We start from the raw sequence: 21650 nt of genomic DNA on the forward strand, positions 1-21650 counted from the left end.
TCAAATTAGTGTAAAACATAGGAATGATATATGACTGAGGGGAAAAAAAATCTGGCAAATATTGGACCAATTCAGCAAGATTAAAATCTATAAACAAAAAGAAACAGAGAGCATTTTCTCACTTCTTATTCATTAGGTTTGTTTTTATTTGGGGTGGGGATTCAGAATTTATGCACAACACATCTTGAACTTTTTTTTTTTCCTCCTGAAGGAGCATCACTCAAGGATGATGTAAAGTTACTATGCTACTTACCTAATAGAAAGAAACAAAGAATACCATTCTCTTGGCATGTCTCTCTATGGAATACCTGCTGCCTTTCTTTGGTGTCATGTCAACAGTGTGTGAAAGATGTCTCATTTGTTTGAGAGTTACGAATTCTACAGGGAGTAGATTAGAGTAGAGTAGAAAGAAATGGAAAGAAACGCCTATGAAAGAATAACTTTCTAAAAATTGCTTTGTCTTTTAGACTTCTGACCCTTCTGTTAATGAGCCCTGTTTTGTCTCGAGTTGGTCATGAGTTCAGCTGGCGCTGGGTATTCATAATGGTCTGGAGTGAAACGAAAGGGATGCCTAATATAAACATGGCCCTTCTGCTTGCCTACTCTGATCTTTATTTTGGATCTGACAAAGAAAAATCTCAAGTAAAGAAAGCTGTATTTTCTTATTTGAATATTGTATACAACTATTGCTGTGTATATAAAATATATTTTTTGTAGTGAGGTAGCTCAACTTCACTTGGGATGTAGGAGTGATTTAGCTATAATGGCAAGATTGGGGAGAGGAGGAACAACTGGCAACTTTCCTTCACCCCATTCTAGTTTAGGAATTCCTAAGTTTCTTCATACCCTAAAAATAGGTTTATTACAAAGATCAAAGTAATTCAAACTTATCAATCATTTAAAATAGTATCTGATACAAAATGTGCACTCGATAATGTTTTAATTATTTATTGCACTCAAGAGAAATGGAAACTTTCTTATGATTGGCCCTGTTGCCTTCTGTAACTTTCTGAGGCCTCATTTAGTAATGCTATGAGCCAAAACATTTTAATTGTCAGGTAAAGCACTCTAAACAGTACCCTCAAGCTCTGCTTAGCAGAAAATTCTGGGCATAATTCTTCTTCTACCATATGTCTGGGCAAGATAATTACAAGGATCTCTATAAGAAAATTTCTATGCAGATATCACAGAGCATCTGATGCTTTTATCATCTGGATTTTTTTAAACAAAAATTCCAAGTGTATAAAGAGAAGTGGCAAGATAATCATCATGTGTCTACTTAAATAATATTCAGTCCAAATATTTAGAAAACTAATCTTTAAACTGCCTTTAAAATCAAAATTATCCAATATTGTATGACCTCTCCCTTCTATCTATTTCTACACACGCAAATAATCAAGATCAGTATCATCACCATACACCTGATCAGTGTGATGGCTACCCTTGTGCACAGATCTAGGTTCTGAAATTTTTAGCTTAGCTGCTATTTGCTGCGTGGACATCAGCAAGTTTTTAATTCCCACCTCACCTCAAGTATCAGTTTCCTTACTCCAAAACAGACTTAATAGTATCAAGGGTTTGCTGGTAAATATTTAACAAGTAACTTAAGTGTTGAGGTGAGAGGAAGCCCTAATTTGCAGTATTTGTCCATTTCTGTTGTATAATCACTTCCACCAACAGAACATCAGTCAGCTCACAAACTTCCTGAAATTGAATGATTAGCTCTCATGAGCTAGTAAGAGCCAGCCTAGCACACTACCCTCACAAAGCATTATTATGAGAAACAAAAAATGTACATAAAACGCTTGGCACATTGTTTAGCATACAGCAATTGTACAATAAATACAAGCTCTGATGATGAAATTATAGTGATGATATACTCTGCAGTAGTGTTTTGAAATAAAATTTTAGTAGATAAAATCATTTAGTAAAATATTCTCACTAGAAGTAACTCCTTGAGAAGAAAGTAGCACTCCTTTTCTCAATTTAATCTAGCGGAGCCTTACAGTTAACTTAATACTTACCCAGAGACATTACAGTAAAGGGTTAAAAATACTAACATCAAAGACTTATTGCCTTTTTAATTCTGTCTCTACTACTTATAAGTTATGTTATATTGGGAAAGTCACAGTGCCCCAGCCTCCCATCTGTGTGATTGTACAGTATTGGTAATTACCTCACAAAATTGCAGTGAAGATTAAATAAGCCTGGTATATTGTATTATATGACTGTTATATGTGTTAGCTCTTATTAATTTTAAACTATCTAATTGAGTGGTCTTTTACCTAGAATGCAATGCGCTTTAGATTGATTTAGGAACTTTTAGAAAAAATATCAATGTCTGTGAAATTCTAGTCTTTACTGTGATGAATAGTGGATATCAGACTTACTTTCCATAGTAAACAACTACAAAAATGTTTAAAATATATGAAGCAACTGATTTGGGGTATTAGATAAGGGACATTGCCTGGTTAGATCCTTCAAGAAACAGAACATATAAGGAGAATTCACATTCACTCTGATCTTTCTTCAAAAATGTGGCACAGAGACGTGAGGGCCAAACAGGGTGCAGTAAACTTACTGGGTGGAAAACACGTGTATGAGAGGTTAGGGCTACCTACGTAGCTAGAATTTGAGGAGGCAGGGTATCATGGAGGGAAGAATTGTATAGAAAAAGGAGCACCAGAAATTTAAATTTCCTTGGATCATTATTTCAATACTAATCATAATAAGCAGAGATTTTGGAGGAGGAGCAGCAGAAAAGAGCTGCTTGGGAGCTTTTGGCTGAATGGATATTGTAAAGGCCACACAGCTCTGGCAGATACTGGAGTTCTGACTAGCCATAGTGTATAAACCTCACTGAAAACCACATAGGTTAAGTTTTGAATCCAGAAGGACCATGTCTTAGAAATAAGAATTATGTCCTAGGCCAGGCGTGGTGGCTCACGCCTGTAATCCTAGCACTTTGGGAGGCCGAGGTGGGTGGATCATGAGGTCAAGAGATCGAGACCATCCTGGCCAACATGGTGAAACCCTGTCTCTACTAAAAATACAAAAAAATAGCAGGGCGTGGTGGCGGGTGCCTGTAGTCTCAGCTACTCGGGAGGCTGAGGCAGGAGAATGGCACGAACCCAGGAGTCAGAGCTTGCAGTGAGCAGAGATTGCGCCACTGCACTCCAGCCTGGACGACAGAGTGAGACTCCATCTCAAAAAAAAAGAAAAAAAAAGAAAAAAGAATTATGCCCTAAAGAAATGTGTATTTTAGACCTATTTGAAGAAAGACTAGAATCATACCTTAGAAGGATAATATGATCTGCCAGTAAATTAACTGCCTGACACAAAACGAAACTCTTTACAGGAAGACAGTGTAATCAAGACTCTCAACAATGTAACATCCATAATACATAGCCTAAAATCAAATATTACTGTGCATATGAAGAAGCAGGAAAATGTGGTCTATTACTAAGAGAAAAAATTGTTCAATAGAAACAGCCACCCAAAGATGACACAGATGTTGGAACTAGCAAAACTTTTAAAAATATACTCAAGAATCTAAAGAAAAAATGGATATAAGAAATGAAGATATGGGGTATTTCAGTGAAGAAATTGAAACTATAAAAAAATCTAAAGAACAATTCTAGAAATAGGAAATATCCAAACTAAAAATTTTTGTTATCAGCTTAATGGCAGATTGGACTGTGCAGAAGAAAAAAAAATAAGTTCTAAGTTAATATGTTCTACAAGAGTGAGAAAGTATATGAAGCAAAAACTGATAAACCTAAAGGGAGAAATAGATAAATTATAATTGGACATTTTAATACTTCTGTATATAACTCAACAAATTATAGAACAACTAGACAGAAAATCAGCAAAGATAGGAAAGAATTGAAATCATCATCGACCAATAGGATCCAAATGATATTTATGGAAATTATATCAATTGATGCAGAAAAAGCATTTTACAAAATGTAAAATTCATTCATGACAAAAACTTCAAAACATAAGAATAGAAGGGAATTTTCTAATGTTGATAGAGAACATCTGTAAAAAGTCTATAGGAACAACATAATTAATAGTGAAAGACTTTTCCCTTTAAGATTTGGAACAATGTGAAAGTGTCTACTTTTTCTTTTTTAAAAACTTTTATTTTAGGTTCAGGGGTACATGTTCTGGTTTGTTATATGGGTAAATTGCGTGTCATGGAAGTTTGCTGTACAGATTATTTCACCCAGGAAATAAACATAGTACCTGATAGATATTTTTTCCATTCTCAACTTCCTCCCAACCTCCACTCTCAAGTAAGCCCAGTGTCTGCTGTTTTCTTCCTTGTGTCCATATGTACTCAATGTTTAGCTCCCACTTATAAGTGTGATATATGGTACTTGGCTTTCTGTTCTTGTGTTAGTTCACTTAGGATAATGACCTCCACCTCCATCCGTGTTGCTGCAGAGGACACAAGGACATGGTCTTGGTTTTTGTTTTTTGCTTTTGTGTTTTTGTTTTTGTTGTTGTTGTTTTGTTTGTTTGTTTTTGTGTTTTTAGAAAACCTTTTATTTCAGGTTCAAGGGAACATGTGCAGATTTGCTACATAGGTAAACTCATGTCACAGGGGTTTGTTGTACAGAATATTTCATCACCCAGGTACTAAGCTTAGTACCCAATAGTTATTTTTTCTGATCCTCTCCCTTCTTCCATCCTCCACCTTCAAGTAGTCTCCACGATCTGTTGTTCCCTTCTTTGTGTCCATATATTCTCATCATTTAGCTCCCACTTATAAGAACACCCAGTATTTAGTTTTCTGTTCCTGCGTTAGTTTACTAAAGATAATGGCCTCCAGCTTTGTTCACGCTCCTACAAAGGACATGATCTTGTTCTTTGATGTGGCTGCATAATATTCTGATGTAGTTTGGCTGTGTCCCCACCCAAATCTCATGTTGAATTGTAATTCCCAATGTTAGGGGAGGAACCTGGTGACTGGATCATGGGGAAGGATTTCCCCCTTACTGTTGTCATGGTAGTGAGCGAGTTCTCATGAGATCTGGTTGTTTAAAAATGTGTAGCACTTCCCCTTTCACTCTCTCTCTCTCCTGCTCTGCCATGTGAAGATTTTGCCTGCTTTTCCCCTTTGCTTTCTGCCATGATTGTAAGTTTCCTGAGTCCTCCCCAGCCATGCTTCCTGTATACCCTGCAGAACCATGAACCAATTAAACTTTTCTTCTTTATAAATTACCCAGTCTGGCCGGGTGTGGTGGCTCATGACTGTAATCTCAGCACTTCGGGAGGCTGAAGTGGGTGGATCACTTGAGGTTAGGAGTTTGAGACCAGCCCGGCCAACATGGTGAAACCCTGTCTCTACTAAAAATACAAAAATTAGCCTGTGTGGTGGTGCCCACCTGTAATCCCAGATACACAGGAGGCTGATACATGAGAATCTCTTGAACCCTGAAGGCGGAGGTTGCAGTGAGCCGAGATTGCACTGTTGCACTCCAGTCTGGGCGACAGAGTGAGACTCCATCTCAAAAACAAAAACAAAACAAAACAAAAAACCCAAACAAACAAAAAACACCCAATCTCAGGTAGTTCTTGATAGCAATGTGAGAATGGACTAATATATATTCTGTGGTATATATGTACATTTTCTTTATCCAATCTGCCATGGTGGTCATTTACGTTAATTCCATATCTTTGCTATTTGTGAACAATGCTGCAATGAGCATAGGCATGCATGTGTCTTTATGGTAGAACAATTTATATTCCTTTGGGTATATACACAGGAATGGGATTGCTGGGTCAAATGGTAATTCTGATTTTAGCTCTTTGAAAAATTGCCACACTGCTTTCCACAACGATTGTACTAACTTATACTCCCACTAGCTGTATAAGTGTTCAGTTTTCTCTGCAATCTTGCCAGCATTTGTTATTTCTTCACTTTTTAATAAGAGCTATTCTGACTGGTGTGAGATGGTATCTCATTACGGTTTTGATTTGCTTGAGTCTAATGATCAATGATACTGAGTTTTTTAAAGTATGCTTGTTAGTTTCATGTATGTCTTCTTTTGAAAAGTGTCTGCTCATGTCCTTTACCCACTTTTAATGAGGTTGTTTGTTTTCTTGTAAATTTGTTTAAGTTCTTTATAAATGCTGCATATTAGACTTTTGTCAGATGCATAGTTGGCAAATATTTTCTCCCATTCTATAGGTTTTATATTTACTCTGTTGATAGTTTCTTTTACTGTGCAGAAGCTCTTACTTCTGCACAGTTTAATGAGATCAATTTTAAAAAGTTTTGCTCTTGTTGTGATTGCTTTTGGCATCTTTGTCATGAAATCTTTGTCAGTATGTCTAACATGGTATTGCCTAGGTTGTCTTCCAGAGTTTTTATAGTTTTGAGTCTTACATTTAAGTTTTTAATCTATCTTGAGTTGATTTTTTTTAAGTAGTGTAAGGAAGGGGTCCAGTTTCAACCTTCTGTATATGGCTAGCTAGTTATTCCAAAACCATTTATTGAATAGGGAGTCCTTTCCCTATTGCTTCTTTTTGACAGCCTTGTCAAAGATAAGATGGTTGTAGGTGTGCAGCTTTATTTCTGGACCCTCTCTTCTACTCTGTTGGTATACATGTCTGTTTTTGTACCAGCACCCATACAGTTTTGATTACTGTAGCCCTGTTGGACATTTTGAAGTCGGGTAATGTGATGCCTCCAACTTTGTTCTTTCTGCTTAGTATACCTTGGCTATTTGAGCTCTTTTTGGTTCCATATGAATTTTAAAATAGATTTTTCTAGTTCTGTGAATGTCATTGTTAGTTTGATAGGAATAGCATTGAATTTGTAAATTCTTTGAGGCAGTATGGCCATTTTAATTATATTGATTCTTCCTATCCATGAACATGGATTATTTTCCATTTGTTTGTGTCATCTCTGATTTCACTCGGCAGTATTTTGTAATTCTCGTTGTAGAGATTTTTTACCACACTGGTTAGCTATATTCTTAGGTATTATTTGAGCAATTATGAATGGGACTGCATTCCTGATTTGGCTCTTGGCTTGATTGTTGGTGGTGCATAAGAATGCTGATGAATTTTGTATGATGATTTTATATCCTGAAACTTTGCTGAAGCTGTTTACCGGTTGATGGAGCCTTTGGGCCAACTATGAGGTTTTCTAGATACAGAATCATGTCTTCTGCCAATAAGGATAATTTGACTTCTTCTTTTCCTATTTGGATGCACTGTATTTCTTTCTCTTGCCTAATTGATCTGTCCAGGACTTCCAATACTATAATGAGTAGGACTGGTGAGAGAGGGCATCCTTGTCTTGTGCCAGTGTTCAAAAAGAATGCATCCAGCCTTCGCCTACTCAGTATGATACTGGCTGTGGGTTTGTCATAAAGGACTCTTATTATTTTGAGGTATGGTCCTTTGATACCTAGTATATTGACAGTTTTTAACAGGAAGAATTGTTGAATTTTATTGAAGTCTTTTCTGCATCTCTGGTGATCTTCATATAATTTGTCTTAACTTCTGTTCTGATCAATCACATGTATTTATTTGCATATATTGAACCAACCTTGCATCCCAATCAAGACTACTTGATTGTGGTGGATTAGCTTTTTCATGTGCTGCTGGATTTCGGTTTACTAGTATTTTGTTGAGGATTTTTGCATCAATGTTCATCAAGACTATTGGCCTCAAGTTTTCTTTTTTTTGTTTCTCTGCCAGGTTTTGATATTAGGATGATGCTAGCTTCATAGAATGATTTGGGAGGGAGTTTTTCCTCCTTGGTTTTTTGGAATAGTTTAAGTAGAAATGGTACCAACTCTTCTTTGTGTATCTGGTAGAGTTAGGCTGTGAATTTGTCTGGTCCATGACTTTTTTTGGTTGGTTTATTTGTTACTGATTCAATTTGGGAACTCATTACTGGCCTGTTCAGGGAAACACTTTCTTCTTGGTTGAGGCTTGGAAAGATGCATGTGTCTAGGAACTTATCCATCTCTTCTAGGTTTTCCAGTTTGTGTGCATAGGGGTGTTCATAGTAGTCTGTGATGGTTATTTGTATTTTTGTGGGGTCAGTGGTAGTGTACCCTTTGTCATTTCTAATTGTGCTTATTTGAATGTTCTCTTTTCTTCCTTATTAGTCTAGCTAGCAGCTTATCTGTCTTAGTAATTTTTTCAAAAATAAAAAGAACCACTGGATTCATTGATCTTTTGAATAATTTTTTTTGTGTGTTTTGATCTTCTCAGTTCAGCTCCGATTTTGCTTATTTCTTATCTTCTGCTAGCTTTGGGGTTAGTTTACTCTTGCTTCTCTAGTTCTTTTGGTTGTGATTTTAGGTTGTTAACTTGAGATCTTTCTTTTTGATGCAGGCATTTAGTGATATAAATTTCTCTCTTGACATTGCCTTAGCTGTGTCCCAGAAATTCTGGTATGTTGTCTTTTTGTTCCTATTAGTTTTGAAGAACTTCTTGATTTCTGCCTTTATTTTATTATTTATTATGAGTTTTATTTACCCAAAAACTCATTAAGAAGCAGGTTGTTTAATTTCCATATAATTGGGTGGTTCTGAGTAATTTTTTAGCCTTAATTTCTGTTTTTATTGTGCTGTGATCTAGAAGTGTTTACAGTGTGATTTTGCTCTGTTGCATTTGCTGAGGATTGTTTTATGTTTGATTGTGTGGTTGATTTTAGACTATTTACCATGTGGTGATGAGAAGAATGTATATTCTGTTGTTTTTTGATGGAGAGTTCTATAGAGGTCCATAAGATCCATTTGGTCCAATGCTGAGTTCAGATCCTGAATATCTGTGTTCATTTTCTGCCTTAACGATATGTTTACTACTGTCCGTGGAGTGTGGAAGTCTCCCACTATTATTGTGTGGGAGTATAAGTCTCTTTGTAGGTCTCTAAGAACTTGCTTTATGAATCTCAGTGCTCCTCTGTTTGGTGCATTAATATTTAGTATAGTTAGGTCTTCTTATTGAATTGAACCCTTTACCATTGTGTAATGCCCTTCTTTGTGTTTTTAAAAACTTTGCTGTTTTAAAGTCTGTTTTGTCTGCAAATATGATTGTTTAACTCCTGCTTTTTTTGGTTTTCCATTTGCTTGGAAAATATTTTATTTTGAGCTTATGGGTGTCACTGCAGATGAGAAGGGTCTCTTAAAGACAGCACACCATTGGCTCTTGGTTCTTTATCCAGCTTGCTGCTCTCCATCTTTTAAATGGGATATTTAGCCCATTTACAGTCAAGGTTATTATTGATATGTGTGGATTTGATCATGCTATTGTGTTGTTAACTGGTTATTATGTCAGTTTGTATAGTTGCTTTATTATGTCAATAGTCTGTGTATTTATTTGTGTTTTTGTGTAGGCTGGCAGTGATGTTTCCTTTCTATATTTAGTGCTTCTTTCCAGATCTCTTCTGAGGCAGATCTGTCGGTAACCAACTCCTTCAGTATTTGCTTATCTGAAATTTAAAAAATCTTATTTGATGTTCACTTAGGAAGCTTAGTTTGGCTGGATATGAAATTATTGGTTGAAGATTTCTTGTTTAGGAATGTTGAATATAAGCCCCCAGTCACTTCTGGCTTGTAGGGTTTCTGCTGAGAGATCCACCATTAGCCTGATGGGATTCCTTTTGTAAGTGACCTGCCCTTTCTCTCTAGTTGCCTTTAATTTTCTTTTCTTCATTTTGACATTGCAAAATCTGATGATTGTGTGTCTTGGGGATGATCTTCTTGCATAGAATCTTGCAAGGGTTCTCTGTATTTCCTGAATATGACTGTTGGCCTCTCTAGCAAGTTTGGAGAAGTTTCATGAACAATTTGCTGAAATATGTCTTTTGAGTTGTTTGCTTTCTCCTCATTCCTTGCAGGGATGCCAATATTTTGTAGTTTTCCTCTTTACATAATCCCATATTTTTCAGAAGTTTTGTTTAACCTTTTTCATTTTTTTTCATTTTTGTCTGACTGTCTTATTTCATGGATCAAGTCTACAAGTTCCAAGTTCCTCATCCTGATTTATTCTGCTGCTAATACTGGAGATCGCCTTGTGGAATTTTTGTAGTGTGTTTTTTAGCTCTATCAGATTAGATCTTTGTATCATTTATTGTGATTCTTAGCTTCCTTGGATTGGTTTTGCCATTCTTCTGAATCTTGATGATATTCATTACTATCCACATTCTGAATTCTATTTCTGTTATCTCAGCCAACTCACCCTGGTTAAGAACCCATGTTGGAGAACCAGTGTGGTCATTTGGAGGACATAAGACACTCTAGCCATTTGAGTGGACAGAGTTGTTACATTGGTTCTTTCTCATCTCTGTGTTTGGGTGTCCCTTTAACTGTGATGCAGATTGAGTGCAGTCAGTAGACTTCTTTTCTGAATGTTTTCACTGGGCCAAAGCTTTGTGCAGAGTCTTTATTTGTAAATGACTTCATGTCTTTGGTTTCACAGGGGATATATGTTAGTGAGGTATTTTTGGTGTTGAAACTTTGGACTGTGAACCAGTAGGTGGTGGTTTGGTATTGTGGTCAGTTGGTGGGCTCTTGCTCAATCACATGGCTCCCCTATATTTCCTCACAGTTGCAGCCATGCTCTCTGTCAATGACCTGAACATGTGGGCTCCTCTCCTACTTGAGTGCTGGCTGTAGATTATTTACAAACTGGCACTCCAAGGCTGCCTACCACAGCTCTTGTGTGATCTCAGGTTTTATGTTTCTTCCCCAACTTGGAGGCAACAGTGGAAGGGACTTTAGCAGTGGTTGTGGATGAAGGTCTTTTGCCTGTCTGCTGGGAGCTCCACCCCAGAGAGATGCAAGTGAGCAATCATTCAGTGCAATTGTCCAGAATAGGGTGTCTGTGCTGTGGGCCCAAGCTTAGTGAGGAGATATGGGCTTAGGGGCCCACATAAGAGTCTAGTTACTTTTTCATAAGGATGCTGTGGTATACTGGCAGTCATCTCCAGTCCCTAGTCTGCTCAGATTTTCCAGGACCTGAAGGTATCACTAGTGATGACTGTGAAACAGAAAAATGGTGGCCTGCCCCTCCCTCTCCCTTTTGGAGCTCCAGCCAAGGGAGGTACAGACATTTTGCCAGCCTGAACACACCAGCAGGAGGTGGCTGGAGTCTCTAGTTGGTGGATCCCACCTAGTGAGGAGGAATGGGATCATGGACCCACTTAAAAAAGCAGTCTGGCCTCTTTTCCCAAGGGCAGCAGTGCTTTGCTGGCAGTTCATTCCAGTCCCTGGTCACCCTTGACTCTCTAAAGCCTGAAGGCAACAATGGCTAAGCCTACTAAACAGCAAAGATGGCAGTCCACTCCACCTTCTGAGAGCCCTGTCCCAGAGAGTTTTGAAATTGCTGCTGGCCAGAAAACACCAGCAGTGGTGGCTGGAGACCCCAGTCAGGGTGTCCCACCCAGTGAGAAGGATCAGAATCAGGAACCTGCATAAAAAGGCATTCTGGCTGCTTTTTCATAGAGCAGTTGTGCTGTTCTGGGAGTCTGTTTGAAGACTCTCCAAAACCTAAAGTCCACAGTGGCTTAGGTTGAGAAGCAGCAAAGATGGTGGCCTACCTCTTCCTCTAGGTAGCCCCATCCCAGGGAGGCTGGAAATTGCTGCTGACCAGAAAACACTGGTGGGCGTGGTCATAGACTGTGGTCAGGAAATTCTGCCCAGTGAAGAGAACCAGGACCTGGGACCCATGTGAAAATGCAGTCTGGCTGTTCATCCATAGAGCTGCTGCACTGTTCTCCCCAGAACAGGGAGGACTTTTCCACTCCCTAGTCACCTCAGAATCCCTGGAGCTCAAAGGCAACAATGGCTAAGCCTGTGTAACAGCAAAGATGGTGGCCCATCCCTCCCACAGGGACCTCCATCCCATGGAGGCCAGGAACCACTGCCACCTAGAAAATACTGGCTAGGGTGACTGGGGAGCCCAGGCTGCAGTCTGACATGCAGAGCTACATGAAATATTCACAGAGCAGCCACTCAGGCACATATGGAGCCCTGGGCACTTCAGATACCTGGGCTTCCCAGCAAAAATGGCAACAATTTGAGCAAAGTTGGGAGTTAGACCCCTGTTTATACCTCTAGGAAAGGAGATGATTCAGAGGGCTGACCCAAGAGTTGCAAAGTTCCATGGGAGAAGCATGCATACCCAGAATAACTCATTCACTCACTCACCCGGAGAGGACAAGCAGGACACTCATTCACTCACCCACCCGGAGAGGGACCTGCATAGAAAAGCAAGCCGGCTACTCTTCCATAGGGCAACTGCACTAAAGGCAACAATGACAAAGGCTGTGAAACAGCAAAGATGGCGGCTCGCACCTCCCTCTCAGAACTTGGTCTCAGGGAGGTGTAATGCTGCTACTGGTGGATGGCTGAAGTTTCAAGCAGTGGGTCTTATCCCGGGAGGTGCCATGGCAGCGATGCCTGTAGACCATTGCTACTCATCTCCCCTGGATCACCTCCTTTCCTAGAATATGTACAGGAGTCTAATCTCTGACTTTGCTGAAGTTGCAGCCACGTTTGCTGGGAACCCCAAGTATCTGAAGCACCTAGGGCTCCACCTGTGCCTGGATGGCTGCTCTGCTAAGACTCCATGTTAGATTGAAGGCCCTGATGGAGTGGGTTCACGAGGGGATCTCCTGACCTGAGGGTTGCAAAGATCCATGGGAGAAGAATGGGTGCCTGGAATCACTCACTCACACATCACTTTCCTGGGGTAGGGGAGGCTCCGCTGACTCTGTGTCACTCCTAGGTGGGTGGTCATCCTGTCTTGATTTTCCTTGTTTTCTGTGGGTCAAGTTTTTGCTTGACGAATCCCAATGTGTGTACCTGGATGTTTCAGCTGAAAGTGCTGTATTTACTCACCCCTTCTATTTCTCTCCATGATAGAGGTGCATACTAGCTGCTTCTAGCCAGCCATCTTGGTCAGTTTCCCAATCTTGTTCTTTTTATGACTGCAGAGTATTCCATGGTGTATACGTACCACATTTTTTAAATCCAGTCTACAATTGATGGGCATTTTGCTTGATTTCATGTGTGTGCTCTTGTGAATAGTGCTGTGATGAACATACACATGCACATGTCTTTATGGTAGAAAAATTTATATTCTCTTAGATATATACCCAATAATGGGATTGCTGGGTCAAATGGTAGTTCTAAGTTCTTTGAGAAGTCACCAAACTGCTTTCCACTATGGCTGCCCTAATTTACATTTCCACCAGCAGTATATAAGTGTTCTTTTTTCTCTGCAAACTTGCCAGCACTTGTTATTTTTTGACTTTTTAGTAATAGCCAGTCTGACTGGTGTGAGGTGGTATCTCATTGTGGTTTTGATTTGCACTTCTCTGGTGATAGCAATTTTCACATGTTTCACATGTGTGTTGGCCATCTGTATGTCTACTTTCTTCTTTTGTGAGTTGTGAAAAACCATAGAAAACACCAGTGAAGCCAGAAGTTGTTTATTTGAAACAATAAACAAGATTGATAGGTTGCTAGCTAGACTAATAAAGAATAAAAGAGACTATCCAAATAAACACAATCAGAAATGACTTAGAGGACATTACCACCAACCCCACAGAAATACAAGAATCCCTCAGAAACTGTTATGAACACCTCTGCACACAAACTGTAAAACCTACAAGAAATAGACAAATTATTGGAAACATACAAACTCCTGAGAATTAACCAGGAATAAATGGAAACACTGAATAGACCAATAATGAGTTCCAAACTTGATTCTGCAGTTAATAACCTACCAAACAAAAAAGCCCAAACAAATTCATTAGCTGAATTGTACTACATAGATAAAGAGCTGGTACCATTTCTACTAAAACTATTTCAAAAAATTGAGAATAGATTCCTCTCTAATTTATACTATGAGGCCAGCATCATCCTAATACCAAAACCTGGCAGAGACACAGCAGAAAAATAACTTCAGGCCAATATCCTTGAAGAATATAGATGCTAAATCCCCCCAAAAATTCTTTGGATGTCAGGTAGATTCAATACATACAAATAAGTAAATGTGATTCATCACATAAACAGAACTAAAAACTAAAACCATGTGATTACTTCACTAGGTGCAGAAGAGGCCTTTGATAAAATCCAACATTCTTTCATGTTCAAAACCCTTAAAAAACTAGGTATTGAAGGAAGATACCTCAAAATAAGAAGAGCCCTCTGTGACAACCCCACAGTCAACATCATACAAAATCAGCAAAAGCTGGAAGCATTCCCCTTGAAAGCTGGAACAAAACAAGGATGCCCATTTTCACCATTCCTATTCAACACAGTTCTGAGAGTCCTAGCCAGAGCAATCAGGCAAGAGAAAGAAATAAAACGCATCTAAATAAGAAGAGATTAAGTAAAACTATCTCTGTGTGCAGAAGATATGATTTTATACATAGAAAACTTTTTGTGAAATAGAGTTTGAAGAAAACTACTTTAATCTGATAGAAGGGATTTATTTAAAAAGAAAAACTTAAAAACTTAAAGATAAGTGACACTTACTGGTAGAATACTGAATACTTTCCCTTAAGTTTCAAATAAGGGCAAATATATCTGCTTTCTTCATTTTTATGGAACATTATGCTCAGTGTCCTACCTCAGGCAATAAGGAGAAAAAAGGCACACAAATTGGTAGATACTAAATAACCAGTAGAATTAATAAGTGAATTTAGCAAAATCATGAAATTCATGTTCAGTATACAAAACTAAATTATATTTTTATATGCTAGCAACAAACAGAAAAATGAAATAAAGAACATAATAATAGCATCAAAAACATGACATAGTAACCAAAATAATGAAATACGTATGTATCAGTTATCATTATCTATGGCTATGTAAAAAATTGTCCCAAAATTCAGTGGCTTGAAACAAGAAACATTTATTATCTCAGTTTCTGTGAGTCAGGAATCTGGGTGTAAATTAAGTGGGTGCCTCTCTGATTGTTTCTCTCATAAACTTGCATTTAAGCATAAATTGGGGGTGCAGCCATCAACTGGGGCTACAGAATCTGCTTCTAAGATGACTTGTGTGGTTTTGTTGACAAGATTCAGTTGTTTGCAGGCAGTGAACTAAGGGCTTTAGTTTCTTGTTGACTCTTGGCCAGAAGCCTCCTTGTCATTTGGACCTCTCCATGGGTCAGCTAGCACTATGGTAGCTGGCTTTCTCAGAATGACTAAGCAAGAGAGCTAGAGAGAGCAAACCCTCAAGACAGAAGCCACGGTCTTTCTTTAACCTAATTTTGAAAGTCATTTCCCATTACTTCTTCATATTCTATTTATTAGAAGTGAGTCAATAAGTCTAGTCCATATTTAAGATGACTAAGTATCTAATATCAGCAGTGTATTTCAGTATATTTCAGTGTGTGAAATACACACACACACACACTCAGTGTAAACTGAGTACCACTTTACATTTTCTCTTCCAGAGTGAGATGTATGCAGTATGTGGCCATGTTTGCTAACATATTCATTCTTGACAAAATTCTGAGATTATAAAATGTATATGGTTAATATTTGGGCTTGTGACCTGACTTCTAAAAGCTGCTTCTATCACAGAGTTAGGTATTCAATTAACAAAGTAGAAATTTGAGCACAACCTTGTCCACAAGACATTTTAAATAAACACGTAGCCCGGAGTAGTTAGTAGGTGGATGGACGCCACTTTCATAAGTTGAGCTTGAGTTCACTACTCACTTGTGCAGCTTAATATGCTGGGTAGGGACACTCCCCTATGGATTGTCTTTATATCACCATCTTTCTAAGCCCAGAGATGTCATAAGTGACAAGAAAAGTGATAGGATTGAGAAATGGGTGTCACTGCTTCATTTGGAACACATTGTTAACTATGGTTGAAAGATCAAATAAAATAGTAGTTTTATGTTTCAACACAAGTCGCTATAAGCAGTCCTTGATGTTTTTTTGATGGTATCAGCTGGAAAGCCTCAAATCTAAGAAGGCTTCCCACCCCAGATATAAAATAGATGTTGCCTGTTGCTGTGCTTATAAATGAAAAAGGAAGTTGAGGACACTTTTACAAATGCCAGAATGTAAGATTCATTCAGTGTGCTCCCTGGGCCTCGAAAGCATGCATTGACAGGATTTGCTTACTTTCTAAAATTAGCTTCATTCAGTGTTTATTATTCTCCTCTTCCTCTCTGAGAATGAACTCTGTATAAAATAAGCTTCTGCCTATTTGCATTTATCCTCCAAATCTAACCTAATCTAACAGGATGTTTTCAATTTAAAAACAAGAGAGGAAAAAACCAGAGTTTTTCAGGAGAAAAACTGGAGGAAAATGGGGATGAAACCTCAGAAAGCAGCTATTCCCAGCAGCTTCCTAGTTAAGAACCTCGATGCGGCCTCTAGTCTCTGTCTGTATTCTTCTGTATTTAACCTTCAGATTGTAAGCCTTTTCTGGCAAGCTTTTTTTCTTCTTCTTCTTCTTTTTTTTTTTAAGCTCTTTTCCTGAAACTTTCTATGAATGGCTGTGGCATCATTAATGCTGCTGAATATCTTTAAACTCTTCGCACAAGCAAGTGTGTAGCTTAAGGCCACTACTGGTGAGGAAACCAAGTGTCCTCTGTGCCTTTTTACGTTCTGTGAAGTAATTTAAGAACATCCAAAAAATTAGATTTTAAAAAGTTATCATCTTGGTACAACACCGTGTGCATATACACTTGGGAGCTTAAAAAGGTGTTTTGTCTGGAACTTAGAAGCAGCTCTAAATCTAGTAGGGCAGACTTTCTAACATACCTAGTTTTGTTTATTGACTTTACTGGAGTATGATAGGAAAATGAAGAGTCTTTATTCAGTTCTGGTATTGCTCATAACTTACCGAGAGGCTAATACTAAACTTGGAAAATTGTTTAAGTACGTTTTATCAAGCAATCTGGGTTTTGTTTTTTAATACAGTTTTTAATGGATATCTGAAAACTGAAGGAAACTTTAAAGGTTTTTTAGTGGTGCAGGTGAAGGTGCCAGTTGCTATTTGGTATCACACTCTACGAAAGCTTCATTACTTTACTTGATGCTGGTTGCTAAGCAGCCATTGCACAGAGCATTAGTCTACTGGGTGCCTTTACAAGCCAGAGGCTGATGCTGCACTATTGATGTCATGTGAGGAAATAATGCACATGCTCTAATTGCTCACCAGGAAATAAACCTAGAAACAGAAAATGAAGAACAAAAAGGTTGCTTGAAATAAAACATGATCAACATGACCATATTTTGAAACATTTCAGGAAGGTTGCTTCTTGTCAAACTTGCCTGGCAGAGTTTGTTCAAAACTTGTATTTAATAAATGAGCACCCGACTCACACACACAAAAAGGGACTAAGTATCAAGAGATAGATACCTTTGAGAGCCAACTTAGAGGCTTCTTTCCAAAATATGCAAGATTTGTGCACTGAAAACAACATGGCATTGTTGACAGAAATTCAAAAAAACCTACATAAAATATATGTTCCAATCATGGATTTGAAGACTTGGAATTATTAAGATGTCACTATACTTGATGCAATTCCAATCCCAGAAGATTTTAGAAATAGATACACAAAATCTGAATTCCATATAGAAGTACAGAAGACTGAGAATAGCCCTAATAATATTGAAAAGGAAGAACCAAATTTAAGGACTTATACTATCTGATATCAGGACTTACTGTAAAAATACAGTAGTTAAATCAGTAGCATCCTGGCATAAGAATAAAAAAATAGATGAATGAAGTATAATAAAGAATTCAAAAAAGACTCACATTTATATGGTGAATTGGTTTTTGACAGATTCTGAAACAGTTCAATGAGAGAAAAAATATTTTTTTCAATAAATGATGCTGAACTACTGTATTCACTTAGAAAAAAAGAAAAGAAAAACTCTATTTTTACCTCACACCATACCTAAAAGTGATTTGAGATGGACCATAGACTTAAATTTAAAATTAAAAACTCTAAAATTTTTTGAAGAAAATACAATTTTTAAAAAAATGTACAAAATATTTGAACAGATACTTCTTCAAAAAGAAAGATGTGTACCAATATGCATGTTAAAAATATTCAATATTATTACTCTAAGGAAACGCAAATTAAAATCACAATGAGACACGTCATATGCTGTTTAATTTATATGAAGATTTTGGAATTGGCAATTCTTATCTACAGAAGTAGAAATCAAAATACTTGCTGCCTCTCATTGGTGAAGGACTGATTAGGAAGGAGCATTAGAGAAATGTTGGGGATGTGAGAATATTTTGGGTCTTGACAGGACTGAGAGTTACATGAGTAGATATACATTGTCAAAATTGACAAAATGGTACTTGAGTACATTTCAATGTATGTACATTATACCTCAGATTTCCTTATTACCAATGCTTGGGCTGCACCCTTGAAGAATTAGATCAGACTATTCACTGGGGATCTCCTGGGCACCAATATTTTAAAGTTTCTCTTATGATTCTAATGTTCAACTTTGGAAGCCTCTAGTGTGGTTTCATGCTCTATCCCTAATTCCATCTGTGGATATAGAACAGAAGAGTAGCTAGGGTTAAACATAAATTCTGGAAGTTAGAATTCTATAAATCCCCAAAAATGTGTAGCCTCAGACTGAAAAGTGTTAGTTCATTTGTCTATCAAGACTGACTTGGGATACAAGAAGATAAAGATATCAAGTGGCACCAAAGATGTTTATTGCTCCTTCTTCCTGACAATGAAAGGGTACCAATGAGGCAAAGTGTGAGATGGAGAACACATATCAAGGGCCTTGAGTTGTTCTCCTTTCCCAGGTGAGGAGAAGTTTTTGATGCAGATATGCTGGTAATGTTGAACAGAGAACGGTGTGGCTATGCACAGCCAGGTGTGTATAGTGGATAAGGACTGATAAGTATAAGTGTATTATCAGCTACCAGGAAGTGCAACAGTGGAAGTCAAAGATAAATATTCCTTCCCAACGTCTGTATAAGTGTTGATTTACTTGTCAAAACTCATGACTTAATTTTGGTTTGGTAACAAAGCATGGATGAATTATGTGCAGGAAGATGGAGAATACCCAGAGTGCTTTCATCATGTCTTAGATTAATTCCTCCCCTGCCATGAGCATCTATTAACACAGTACAACCTAGCTTAATTTATATTGTTAAATACAGGCTATATTATATGAAATTGTAATGAATACTTACTTTGTATTTTCTTCAATTCTAGATATTATTTCATGGAGTGTTAGTATGCCTAATAACCCTCGTTGTCAATAGATTTGTTTTGCCAACAGCAGTTACTATACTAGGTAAGCCCTAACAATTACTATTCCTGTGGAGAGAAAAACATTCTAAATATGGTCAAAAAGTGATAATAATAAAGAAAGAATACATAGGCAGCATAGTGAGACTCCCATCTCTACAAAAAGTTTGAAAATTAGCCCGGTGTGGTGGTGTACACCTATAGTCCTAGCTATTCGGAAGGTTGATAGGGGAAGATTGCTGGAACCCAGGAGGCTAATGCTGCAGTGAGCCAAGATCACACCACTGCACTCCACCCTGGGCAAGACAGCAAGACCCTGTCTCAAAAAAAATATGTATATATATATAAATTATATAAATATGAGTCAGTGGTGCCTAATTTTTTTCAAATTTTATTTTACATATGCAGGTTTGTTACATGGGTACATGGGTATATTGTATGATGCTGAGGTTTGAGGTACAGATCTCATCACCAAGGCAGTGACCACAGTACCCAAATGGTAGCTTTTCAACTCACATTCCATTTCTCTTTCCCGACTCTAGTACTCCCTGGTGTCCACTGTTCCCATCTCTATGTTCATGTGTACCCAATGTTTAGTTCCCACAAAAGGTATTGGATTTTCTGCTCCTGCATTAATTCACTTAGGATAGTGGCCTCTGGCTTTATCCATGTTGCAGCAAAGGGCATAATCTTGTTCTTTTTTATGGCTGTGTAGTATTCAGTGGTGTATCTGTACCACATTTTCTTTATCCATTCCACCAATGATGGACACCTAGTTTGATTCCATCTCTTTGCTGTTGTGAATAGTGCTGTGATGAACATACAAGTGAATGGGTCTTTTTTGTAGAATGATTTATTTTCCTTTGGTTATCTTGGGGTGGCTAGCTTGAATGGTAGTTCTGTTTATAGCTATTTGAGAAATCTCCAAACTGCTTTCCACAATGACTGAACTAATTTACATTCTCCTTTCTCACCAAGAGTATATAAGTGTTCCCTTTTCCCCACAGCTTTGCCAGCATCTGTTATTTTTTTGACTTTTTAATAATAACATTCTGACTGGTGTGAGATGGTATCTTACTGTGGTTTTGATTTGCGTTTCCTTGATTATCAGTGATGATGAGCATTTTTTTCACGTGTTTGTTGGCCACTTGTGTGCCTTCTTTTGAGAAGTGTCTATTCATCTTCTTTGCCCATTAAGATTTTTTTTAGTTTTAATTTTTGTGGATACATACTAGTTGTATATATTTATGGGGTGCATGAGATATTTTGATACAGGTATAAAATGTGTAATAATCAAGGTAAATGGAGTATCCATCACCTCAAGTGTTTATCCTTCGTGTTACAAACAATTCAGTTATACTCTTTTGTTATTTTTAAATGCACAATTAATTATTCTTGACTATAGTCACCCTATCGTGCTATCAAATGACAGACATTTTTCATTCTTTCTATTTTTTGAACACATTAATCATCCAAATTTCCCCTTAGCTCCCCACTACTCTTCACAGGCTCTGGTTAACCATCATTCTACTCTCTATCTCTGTAAGTTCAATTGTTTTAATTTTTAGTTCCCACAAATAAGTGAGAACATGCAAAGTTTTTCTTTCTGTGCCTGGCTTATTTCACTTAACATGACCTCCAGTTCCATTGATGCTATTGCAAATGACAGGATCTCATTTTTTTTAATAGCTTAATGGTATGCCATTATGTATATGTATAATATTTTCTTTATCCATTCATCTGTTGATGGACACTTAACCTTTGCCAATTTTTAAATGGGGTTATTGGTTTTTGCCTGTCGCTTTAAGTTCCTTATAGATTCTGGATATAAGATCTTTGTTAGATGTATAGGTTGCTAATATATTCTCCCATTTTGTAGGTTGTCTGTTTACTCTATTAATAGTTTCTTTTGCTTTGCAGAAACTCTCTAGTTTAGTTAGGTCTCACTTGTCAATTTTTGTTTCGTTACAATTGTTTTGGGGACTTAGCCAAAAATTATTTCTCAAGGCTGATGTGGAAAAAGTTATTTCCTAGGTTTTCTTCTAGGGCTTTGAGGTCTTATGTTTAAATATTTAATCCATGTTGAGTTAATTTTTGTATATAGGGAAAGGTAGGGGTCTAGTTTCATTGTTCTGCACACAGCTAGCTAGTTATTGCAGCACCATTTATTGAATAGGGAATCCATCCCCCATTGTCTGTTTTGTCAGCTTTGTCAAACATCAGATGGCTGTAAGCATGCAACTTTACTTCTGGGTTCTCTATTCTGTCTCATTGAACTACGTATTTGTTTTGTACCAACACCATGCTGTTTTGGTTACTGTAGACTAGTAGTATAGTTTCAAGTCAGGTAGTGTGATGCTTCTGGCTTTGTTCTGTTTGCTTAGGATTGTATTGGCTATTTGGGC

General features: G+C 37.6%; 1 protein-coding gene across 8 annotated transcripts in view; it reads left to right on the forward strand.

Annotated features, from left to right (window-relative positions):
* Positions 1-21650, forward strand: part of SLC9C1 (solute carrier family 9 member C1) — a 146918-nt gene that overhangs the window by 31313 nt on the left and 93955 nt on the right. For all 8 annotated transcript variants that reach the window (XM_033211311.1, XM_033211312.1, XM_033211314.1 and 5 more), the window contains 2 exons: positions 468-642; positions 19210-19291. In XM_033211311.1, the coding sequence (XP_033067202.1) occupies positions 468-642; positions 19210-19291 (257 nt within the window). The remainder of the gene's footprint in view (positions 1-467; positions 643-19209; positions 19292-21650) is intronic.

This window comes from Trachypithecus francoisi, unplaced genomic scaffold, assembly GCF_009764315.1.
Source record: "Trachypithecus francoisi isolate TF-2019V2 unplaced genomic scaffold, Tfra_2.0 Lachesis_group0, whole genome shotgun sequence".
Lineage (NCBI taxonomy): Eukaryota > Metazoa > Chordata > Mammalia > Primates > Cercopithecidae > Trachypithecus > Trachypithecus francoisi.